General features: G+C 39.3%; 2 protein-coding genes across 2 annotated transcripts; one reads left to right on the forward strand and one right to left on the reverse strand.

The window, feature by feature from the left end:
- Positions 1-2293: 2293 nt before the first annotated feature.
- psme1 (proteasome activator subunit 1) lies at positions 2294-7593 on the forward strand. Its single transcript, XM_044340185.1, has 12 exons — positions 2294-2396; positions 2525-2570; positions 2825-2857; positions 2947-3009; positions 3896-3997; positions 5034-5091; positions 5406-5503; positions 5746-5814; positions 5962-6029; positions 6347-6401; positions 6614-6700; positions 7330-7593. The coding sequence occupies exons 2-12, from the start codon at positions 2532-2534 to the stop codon at positions 7408-7410; spliced, it is 753 nt and encodes a 250-aa protein (XP_044196120.1). The 5' UTR covers positions 2294-2396; positions 2525-2531; the 3' UTR covers positions 7411-7593.
- Positions 7550-10361, reverse strand: LOC122972831 (fat storage-inducing transmembrane protein 1). Its single transcript, XM_044340183.1, has 2 exons — positions 9889-10361; positions 7550-8525 (listed from the first exon to the last, which is right to left on the reverse strand). The coding sequence occupies exons 1-2, from the start codon at positions 10173-10175 to the stop codon at positions 7853-7855; spliced, it is 960 nt and encodes a 319-aa protein (XP_044196118.1). The 5' UTR covers positions 10176-10361; the 3' UTR covers positions 7550-7852.
- Between the last annotated feature and the right edge of the window lie 1167 nt (positions 10362-11528).

Genomic DNA, 11528 nt, shown 5'->3' on the forward strand with positions numbered 1-11528 from the left:
ATCCCCAAAAGGGACTTAAGTAAATCTGTGGTGTGTGTGTGTGTGTGTGTGTGTGACTGCAGAGTTTTAATCACTGACTCAATCAAACCATGGAATCAATAACTAATGGTGTTTGCACTGTAAACAAGTGCACCCTTTGCCCTTTGGATCCAACCTTGAATAATACCTCATGCCTGATGAGTGATCTATTATTGTTTTTCACCGTATCATACTACGTAAACTTGACATTTTGCAAGTTATTACCTATTTTAACCACTATCAGCCAAGTGACTAGATATATTTGGGCTCTGTTTATAACTTGATACGATTAATCAGCCAACATACATAATGAGTTTACTTGACACAGTGTTAATCTGCTATGACACAGAGTACACTGGCATATGTTAGTGTGCAACACTGCAGGCGACCATGATTCTGTTTACAATGGGAGGCTCTGACGTCCTTTCTGTCCACTCAGGATCCTGTATTTGTTTTAGGCTTTAATCTCACTAGGTTGACCCAGGTCTGTCTACACAGCTCCTGATGAAAGAGCCCATGTGACGCTGTATGACAGCAGATCCCTGAAATACTGGTTGCAATAGCAGACACATTTTGGCCTCAGGTTTGTGGAACTTTCCTGCTGCTGGGATTGTTTTGTTCTAGAGACCAGTGAAGATTTGTCTTCATATATTTTTCAGTAGGCTGTGTTTGCCATCTGTCTTTTTCAATTAAATCCATATTGTATTTTAAATAAGTAAACAGAGAAAGGCTCCATTGACTTTTTAATATTATTAAATTTTTCAGAAGCATCTTTGTGTCATTAAGACTAACTGGTTTATACACTTGTTCATATAAGCATGTGATTTAGAAAAAAAAAAAACACAAAAAATGACATACACTCTTATAAGTTTACCCAAACGTTGTTAACAATGATCTGTTTCCTGTAGTTGTAACAGGTCACTTCATTAACAGCAGCACCATCTCGTGGACAGAGTCAGAACTTACAGGAGAGGCTGGAATACATGTGATGATTTATGGGAGGGATCCATTTACAAAATGTTAATTATAAATGGTGGAATATATTTAATAACTTGATCAGGGTTTATGGATTGTTTTGTTGTAAACAGGTGTGTTAATGTGAGTTACTGTAGGTTGTGTATATTAAGTGATGCTGCACACCTGTTGGTAAAAGGTGGAAAACAGGTGTTTGTCTACACTTATACTCAAGCTTTTGACAATGACTTTTGATAATAAAATAATTGTTTTTCACATACATGTTTGCAGTTCATCCTGGAATTTCTTTTAACTTTTTAGAAGGGGGGATTTTTACAGATTTAAAAGTTTTTATTTTGCCACCTATCCTGGAGGAAATACATTGGATGCAGAGTCACATCAAATTAATTGAGAAAAGAAGAAGATATAGTGTATTTAGTTTACTGACCTCTCAGCATTATTAGAGGTTCATAAAGACAATTGTCATTAAAAACACTGAATTATTTTGCTGCTGCAGTGAAACATCAATATATGTAGACCAAACATTTCAGATGGACTAAAAATTGTAAATAGACCAAAGTTTAAAATTTGCAAATCGTCTAAGCTAAAAATCGAATATCTCATTTCACAAATCTGAAATCTAAAATCTAAAATCTCTGTTATTTAGGAGTCTGCACATATAGGGGACTGGTGATCCCCTTTATTTGTCAGTTCGACATCTTGGGATGGTCAGTTTGTTTGAGTTCCTGGTCTGAAGACCTGTGAGCTCCTCCCTGAGGGGTGGTAGCCAGTCACTGAGGTTATATAGTGACACTAATGTAAAATCAGACTTGTGAGTTGAGTTGACCAATGAAAAATAATTTCAAGGTTAATCAAAGCACTGAAAATAAAGTCTGATTCACGACAAATATTTATTTACAATAAAATGCCCCCAATTTTCTCATATAGCCCTACAACAAAGACATGCTACATAACACGATTTTATGAGAATTATTAGTTATTGTTGATACATTTTTTTCCTTTTCTTACCATTCTTATCTTAACATTTTATACCATACTATAATAATTATTCCTTACTATAAAATTAAAACAACAGCAACAAAAAAGTTAATTCCACTTATTCCCAAGAGATGTGTTTGGTTTGTTTGCTTTTTCATCACAGGAGGATTCCGTATCACTTTTAGTTTAAATAAACAAAAACAAGCTGACAGTGACAGAAATAACATGTCATTACAGAGAGGATGTTGTCCATGTTTCCCGTCAGTGCTCTTGTTATGGGAAATGCCTAACTTTCTTTAAAAAAAACAAAAAAAAAAACACAAAAAAAACTACAAGTCCCACAATGCAACAGAATCGTTTGATACTAAAGTGGAAAGTACGGAACAATGCTTTACTTTCATTTTCACTTTTTATGCTGAGTAACTGTGAGTATTTCCCCGTCCCTCGCGCAGCATTGAATTACACATATTATCATAGTTTATCGTTGTTTCTTACTGCTTTGTTGAAGTTGAAACGCTTTTGTAAACTTAATCAAACAACTTCTCATCTTCAGAAACGAAATGGCTGCTGTAGATATTCGCCTCGCGTCGAAGAAACAGGTGAGCACGACATGTCCGCTGGCATGATGAAGAAGTATTTTCCACCAACATTTAAACCGTGTTTCCTCTCATGCACCTAGTTCATGTATCAGTTAGACAAACAGGCGAGCCAGTGTCCATATAGGTGCTTGTTTTCATAACCAAGGGTCAAATGAGATGAGCGGGTAGTTATGAGGTAATTAGCTGCTACACGGCCTGTCGATTGTGTTAATAGGAGGACATGAAAATATAATCATATCATCTTTTCCTTCCAGGTGGATGACTTCAACCAGAAGCTCACCAAAGAGGTAATTTATCTCTTGAATTTAAGTTTTTTTTTTACATGGATCGAAACTGAGTGTGCACCCAGATAGTAATAATACTTCTTTTTTTCCAGGCAGAAGAGTTGGTCTCAAAATTTTTCCCTCAGAAGATTGAAGAGCTGCAGATGTTGCTTAAGGTATCTAACAACGTCCATATAAGCCAAACTGGGGTCTTTGAGGGTCACCAGGGGGTCCATTACGACTAATCTGTCCTTTCAAATGGGGTTTCATGGGATGACATCTTATACAATTATACTCTGTAATCTTACAGCTATACTATGCAAGATTCTCTTAAAAAACAGTATATAGACTCATACAAAAATAATACCTCTCAATCATCACTTAGGACCCACTAGAAGTGTGTGACAGTGTATTTATCTGCAGAGACTCTGCCCCCTGCCTGTATTTTCTTACGCTTCTGGGTGTCGACCTTTGGGCAGTGGGTGTGTAGCCCCCAGCCCTAAACAGCGTCAGGACTTGTAGTATAGCGACCAGGTTACATCCATGGATATATAAAGAGAACTGGATACAGCTTTGGAGGCAGGGCCCCGTTTACGTGAAGCCAAAAACGCCACTCCTTGCTTAGGCCACAGTGGACAGGATGAAGCTCTGCATTCACTCAAAATCTGGCAATGGGGCATCTTCCTTCAGGGTTGTGCAGAGGTGTGGGTGTGGTAATTCGTACTTGAGAACATAACCACCATGAACCAATCAGAAAATAATGTTTTATTTATCTATTTCATGGTTTTGATTTCACCAGCACTGCTCGCACTCTTCATTTACTCTCTAGCTCACTCAACCTCGCTACTTTCTCTTGCTCTCTTGCGCTTGTTCATTGAGCCCAAGATGAGGGGTCAACTTTGGATGCTGTGTGTTTACAAACACCAACCGACAAATCCTGCATAGTATACCTTTAAGTACATCTATCTCTTTCGGGGTTCTTGACATGTTAAAGTGTATGCAAATCCATGCATGTCAGAAAAAGCAGGCTACTGATGACTTTTGCTTTGTTTTGCTGTTTAGACATCATTCAGTTGCGATGACCTGGCATCTTTGAGGGCTCCGCTGGACATCCCAATACCAGACCCAGTTAAAGAGGAGGCCAAACGCAAGAGGAAGGAGGAGGTAAGAGAGACTTTACTGTCTGAAAATCTGACGTAAGCTTCCAAATAAAGTCCAAATAAATGTAAGCAGCGTAGAGTCATGACATTTCTTTGTCTGAGTCCAGTTTTTAATTTTGTGTAACTGACTATAGGTTAAATTTTGTAGCAAGGCTGCACTCTACCTGTTAGGGTTTTACATGTTGATGTAATTGCCAAATTAAGAAAACACCCCAGAGGGTTTAAGAGGTTGAATGGAAAATAAACACCAGCGCCAGATTATATAACTGTAACAGGTTTCATAATAAGGAGTCTTTCATTTTCTAAACCTTTGAATTTATTCAGAAGTGCTGCATAAAGCCTCTCCACTGGGGTCCTCAGCCAAGGGTTTATATTTAGTGTTTCATATAATATCAAGGCATAACAGTGAAACTGAGTCCCTAGTTACCATGGCAACCAATCACTGTGCAATTTTCCAAGAGCTGTTTTACAAATTGGCAGTGAGTGGGCCTTTTATTTTGAGTGATCTTTAAACAAAAATCTAAATTGACACCTGAAGCTGCTGTGAATTGAGTGTTTATTTTGCATTAAAATATATAATATAAAATATTTTTTACTAGACTTGTACTCAAAGAAGACCTGTGTAAGGAGTACAAGACTTTAAAATGGAAGCTGAAAAGTCTTTTTTTTTACCCTCTATTTTATCCCTAAATTTTGGCAGTTTCTGTCACATTGCATGCAGGGAAAGAGTGTAATTTTGCCAGTTAAATGGCTTTTATAAGAGGAAAAATGCGTTGGAAGTATATTTGGGATCATGCAGCAACTCTTGGGAACCCACTTGAGGCTGTTGGACTGCATTAAGGAGCCATGTGCAAGGAGCAGGGACTGCTGGGACGGGGTTACATTTCTAAGTCAAAGAAGAAAAAAAAAAAAAGAAAATCCAACACTTGACATCTTCATTTTGCCAGCTGCAGAAAAAAAAAACACGTGGGTGAGCTGTCTGAGAGATTAATAGGCAGTGAAAACTCTTTGACCTGCTGCCTTCTGTTCTTGTGTTGCAGAAGGAGGCGAAGGAGGGGAAGAAAGACAAGGACAGTGATAAAGAGGAGGAAGATTCAGGTAAAAAGGGAAGACGGAGATGGTGATGAAAAGATAAAGCAACTTGCTGATTGAAAGTGAAGGAAATCGGATTATATATATGAAAGTCATATGCACTGGAGTTCTGTATGATTGGCACCAAAAAATGTTTTCACACATCATTCTGCACAGTGAAGCTCAAACATCCAAGTTTTGAGCAGAGGGGGACTTTAAGCTTTCACATTTTTATAAAATGTGTATGAAAAGGAAAGCCTCTTGCAAAACAGCCAAGGTGAAGCCCACATGAACCATAATTCTCTTAAGTGAAGCAATGTCTGGGATGTTTTGTCCTCCAGGGCCTCCCTGTGGTCCCATCTGCTGCAACGAGCGAGTGGAGAGTCTCCTGCAGGAGGTCAAGCCTCAGATCCAGACACTGAAGGAGAAGCTCAACACTGTCAGTCTTATTGTCTCTTAAGTCTATTTACATCATTTATATACTAATCAATTAAATAAAGCCCTAAATTGCCTTTGATATGAGGAATCAGCATTTGTGTGTGCATCAACAGTGATTGTGTCATTTTCACCCTTTTTTGAATGACTTTATATCGTTGTTACAAACCAGAAATTTTAATACAAGTAACAACTTTGAACACGGGTATAAAAAAATATTAATAAACTTAGCATGCTTTCTTGCAGGTGTCTATGTGGGTGCAACTCCAAATCCCTAAAATTGAGGATGGAAACAACTTTGGAGTGGCTGTGCAGGTCGGTAACTGGTGATGATTTGGTGAAGCAGTAGAGTGATGTCATCTTTTCTGTGTCTTGAAAGGATGTTCGGACATTTGTCTCATGTTTGTCTTTGAGCTGAATTTTATCCAGCAGGGTTTTTATATCTTTGTTTCTGTCCAACAGGAGAAAGTGTTTGAGCTGCTGACCAACACGCGCACCAAGATCGAGGGATTCCAAACTCAGATTTCCAAGTGAGAGTCCACACCAATGCAGTTCATTTACAGAAGATTTTTTTTTTTAATTTTATTCAAATGATGCAGCAAGTAGATCCATCATCATCACCACTGATGTAGCAGTCCATACATACCTGAATAGAGGTGTAATCAGCAATATTAACTTTAAGTACCCATATGGGAGGCTATATGATTATTCATAGCTCTCCCAAAGTGGTTTCATAGATGTCACAACTGAATCAGAGAGTTTGATATTTAGTTGGTTAGATAGTAATATATCCTGTTGAGGACTGATATAAATGAATGATAAGTAACTTTTCTTTTCTCTTTGTTAGATATTACAATGAGAGAGGTGATGCTGTGGCCAAAGCCTCCAAACAGTCACATGTGGTCAGTATCTTCATGGATCTTAATCAGAGTACTACACTGTAATACATGTACATGTGTGTGTGAAGTTGATTCTTTGCCACCTGCAGACTGAATGCTCTGTTTGTGTGTAAAGTAAAAGCTATTATGACAACGTTGTTTTCTGTACAAATAGGGTGCATATTGTATGTGTTTGCATATAAACCCTGTGCTTGTGTTGTGTGCCAATCCTGCAGGGAGACTACAGACAGCTGGTTCATGAGCTGGACCAGTATCAGTACTGTGAGCTCCGCCTCGTGGTGCTGGACATCCGCAACACATATGTAGGTCACCTACTCCCTGTTGTTTATTGTTAGGCCTCTATAAGGTCACTCTGTAAAAAGCTTCCATTTTCACATGTAGTTTTGTAGAAAAATCCCAACTGATAATGACTCCATCTACACTGCATACATGTCATTTGAATATAGATCAAACCTCATGTATGTGTGCAAGATGTATCAAACTACCATCTGCTGTAATCATGCACTGTATTTGTAATAAACAGACTCGTATATAAAATATTCCAGCCGTGTCACAGCAGCAGACTCGCTGGCTAAATGGAATTCATTCCTTCCTAATAGGAGGGTAATTAGACTAATTGCTGTGCTTGTGTTAAATTGATTGGCGCTCCATCTCCCATCCATTAATCACTGTTTGTCTCCATCCTCTCGCTATTGTCCTCCTGTGTTTGATGCTGTTAATGAACAACATGGTGCAGGTGATGATGAAAGGAGCTATTTGACACGATTATTGCTCTGGATCTGAGCATCTCTCTCTTTTTATTACTGCCTCTAACCTTTCTGTCTTTTCCCGCTGTTACTCTCTGTCTTTCTGTTATCTTGCTCACACTGCATTTTTCCCCCCCAAACGTCTGTTTCTGTATCTCATTCACTTTCTTTTTCTCTGTCTGCAGGCTGTGCTGTTTGACATCATTAACAAGAACTATGACAAGATTAAGAAGCCGAGAGGAGACGGCAAAGCTCTCATCTACTGAGGCTGGCTCCAGCACACTCGTGGGCTCATCTCCTGCAGACAGGCTTTCATACAAGATACAACTAGTGCTGTATGACATTATCATCATGTAACAATACACTCGCTCTGCCAAAAATGTCTCCCTTTTCCTATTTTGCATGCATTTTGGTTCAGATTACAAATTAAAGAAATATGATTCCTATAACTCTGGCTCTGCTTACTTTGTCTGAATGGAAATTTTAGACTGATGTTGACTTAAAAATGAAAGCAAAGTGCATATTTATATGAGTTCTGTTAATAATTTAGCAGTGACTTAACAATAGTGTTGTTAAGGGTGTTTGCAGGCAACATACTACACTTGGATTCTCCTGACAACCTAAATGAGAAGACTGACTTTCCAAAACATCCTTAGCTTTAAACATCACAATTTCATGCCCATAACGTTATTTTATCAGTGTTTCATACTATTGTGCTTGTTTGTCATCATCTGTGGTGGTGATAAGTCCCTCTCCTGGCAAACCAGGACAGCCCCAGCTAGGTTTGAGTCTGTACCATCCCTGATAGAGTCCTCTCCATCCCAGGTAGCCCAGAGCTCCTCCCAGCTGCTGGGAGGGAAATGTGGGGAAGTGGGCGAGCAAACACAGCAGCAGTAATATCCACAGAGTGAGCAGAACCACACAGAGGAGGAAGACAAATCTCAACGGGGCACCTGGGGACCTCTTTGGGGGCTTTGCCCGGACCAGGCAAGGGCCGAACACAGACAATTCCTCAACAAGCAGGAGGCAACATAGACAGAGGATGAGGACGTCCTGGGATACTTCATAACCTCTCCACAACATGTTGGCTCTGAGGCAGGAGGCTTTGGTCTGGTCTTCATGCAGGAGTAGTAACGGCTGTCCTGAGGAGGCAGAGCTCTGGGCGTCCTGAGCAGGGGCCATGGGTTCATAACAAGTCCCCGCTGCATCCTCCAGCAGAGTCAAGAGGCGCTTACAGCCCCACCAGAGCAGCCCCACAAGCCCTATCCGAGAGAGATGGCGCAGGCAGAGAGATAGGGAGTGACAGGCTGAGAGGGAGAGGAGGAAGACGAAGGAAGCTGTGAAGATGCAGGTCCAACCCCAAGTGGACTTAAGGAACTTCCTGTGATAGAATCAGTATAACATGAACAGTCACTGTGGAAACTGACAATACCACAACACAAAAATGCAACATAAAATCACACAATTTATATGTTCCTCTCATTTGTAGGCAGATTTAACACTTCTATTAGATGCTGCAAAGACAGCATGTTGATTTGTTATAGTTGAGGTTAAATACAAGTTCAGTGAGTATGTGATATGCAAAATAGACTCAAATGTGTTGCCAAAGGATGAATGATGCCCAGCTAATGGCTTCACTTAATGAGTTGTAAAGATCATAAAGCACTGAACAACCTCACAAAAATCTGAGCACGTAGCCTCCCGAGCATCCAGTTCACATATAAACCTGTATTAACTTACTGCTATCTGTTCAAATGTGCACTCGGATAGGTACCAATAGTTATGTGCAGCAATACATTTGAAGGATGAAAAATGGCCAGGAGTGAGTATTAATAAAACATGTCTTTAATGCTTTGTAGATGAGTAATAAGGTGTTACAGTGCATAAATAACACGTTTGCATTGCCAGGTTTTGTGTTTGTGTGGCGTCTGCAGAGTATCCAGCCATGGCTGTATATATATATATATATATATATATATATATATATATATATAGTTGGCAGAGGATACAGTTCTCCTTTACTTAAATAGATTTAAGTTTAGAAAGATCAGCTTTTTCCACACTGGCAGTATCATATACATTGCAGTATATTCTGTATTACGTTGTTCCAGCTCTTCATTGAAGCTCCATGTTTCCACTGAGTGAAATATTCAAATCAGAGTTTGTATGCATGTAAATACATGTCTTGTGCATCGTTTTGGACACATTTCCCACAAACTTTACGCCAACATATCTGTCATTTTCTGAAACTTTTGGCACCCCCCACTAGAATTCAAAATAGACTTCAGTGAGTTAAAACAAAGTTGGCTGCACAGCACGAGTTTGTAATGAATGTCTCACCAGCAGGTGGCTGCATGTTAAAGAGCCTTTTACTTGATTCTGAGCTTACAGTCTGTAAAGCAGTGATAAAATATTTACTACACTTGCATTTTACTCATAATTTATTCATTTAGAAACTCTTTATAAGTAGGCTATGTCTGATCTTTAGGAGGAGATATCCTCAACTGGTGAAGAACATGTGACTCATTTATAAACTGCCAGAAAATCTTGCAAAACTAATTTTGGCATTTAAGTGTAATTTGAAAACTTGATTTTACATTTTAATTGGTCCTTAATGTGCATGGTGAGTTTCATGACATTTTGCAACCACTTTGTTAATTATCCAGCAAATGTAACTGGTGTGAGATTTCCATTTGAAAAGCAGAAACAGTAACACATTTTGTTTTTTCCAGCAGAGCTCTCACCTGTACAGGTAGTGGTTGCTGTTTGCAAAGATGCTGTACTTTGACACCCAGAAACTCAGCACAGGCCCAAACAGAACCACGGCAGACAGCACCAGGTGGAAATGTCGCCTAACCACGTTGCTTCCTAAAATTCTGGCCATTAGGTTTGTCACAAACACCAGAGCACCGTTGAGAAGTCTGAGGAGGAATCTTCCCGGCAGTATCAGCTCTGCAGCCATCTTGTGTAACTTCTCCAAGCTGATGTCTGCTGTCCAGCCATTTGATGAGTTTTCACTCCTTAGATCCATGTTTTTTTTGTTTTTTTTCCTCTTGGTGATACTTTTTGTTCAGTCACAGCTTCAGTTCTGACAAGTTCTCTCCCTTCTTTCCTCTTTGTGTGTGATTACAGCCCTGAGGTGGAGTCTGCCTCGCTTTCTTTTGTCTGTGAAAGTCACACCAGCAGCTCTACTCTGGGAGCCTTTCTCCTTTATCACTGCCAGGCGTGCAGGAGAGCACATGGTTTATAAAAATACAACCCCTCTGTCCCCTTTACCCTCAAAAGCCCTCCCCCCCAGTGTAGACATGGTACTGGCTGCTACTGTAACTCAAACCCATTATTCTCCCAACAATGATCCAACACTAGATCATATAAGAAGGCAGCTGGTGATCCAAAACTGAATCTGTGACTTGAAAATAACTCAAAATGATGCACGATGGCTTAAAATAATTAGTTTGCAATCAGACTTGCTGGTGTGATGCAGCATTATCCACATATATTTGCATTTAGCATCAAACAAATCATCTACTTCTGCAAAAAAAAAAAATCATTCTGACACTAAATGGATGACTGGTTCCTTCTTTGGTTCTCCTTTAGTCTCTCCATTCTTAGAATCAGCTGTTGGAGCCAAAACTAATTTAAGTTATAAACTGTTGCCAGCCTGCATTTGGCGCTCTGAACAGCTGCGTTTTCTCACAGCACTTTCAGTCTTTTTATTTCCAGGCTCTGCCCTCCTCTCAAGCCAGAGCCTCTTAAACCTCTTCAACCCCCAGAGCCAAGTTGAGTACATTTTCATCTTTCCATGGGATTCATACTTAAGCCAAGACATCCAGCTCTTCTACTAATATACAGTACATTAACAAATACAGACTAACACAAGTATATACCAATATACTAACAGTAATAATGGGAGCAGCTATATTATTGTCTGTCCTGTTTTTTTAATTGTCATTTCTTTCCTTCAAATGTCCCAAGTGGCTTTATAATTTAAGACCTCAAAAACCTATTCAAAACCTATTAACAGGACAAACATTTGTGATGATTTTATTCTCTGGATCTAGCAAAGTTTTCCAGAAGTGTGTCTCCTCTTCCTTTAAATAAATGATTTACTCCTTTCATTGAAACCGCAGCTGGGATGACAAGATTATTACCACATCTGTGTTTTTATGAGAATCATGTTCGTAAGCAGGGACAGTAAGTGTAAATGAATCCAGACATGCAAAAGAATTGCGGTCTAATTTTAGAGCTCTTACTGCATTGCTGCCATTACTATGACCTTCACGTGACTTTGGTTCCTGTAGCAACTAATTGGAAGTTGTCTCTGTGTGTAGTTTTGGCAGTGGTGGAAAGTAACTAAATACTTTTACATTTACAAGTACTGTAC

This window comes from Thunnus albacares, chromosome 21 (genome assembly GCF_914725855.1).
Source record: "Thunnus albacares chromosome 21, fThuAlb1.1, whole genome shotgun sequence".
Taxonomy (NCBI): domain Eukaryota; kingdom Metazoa; phylum Chordata; class Actinopteri; order Scombriformes; family Scombridae; genus Thunnus; species Thunnus albacares.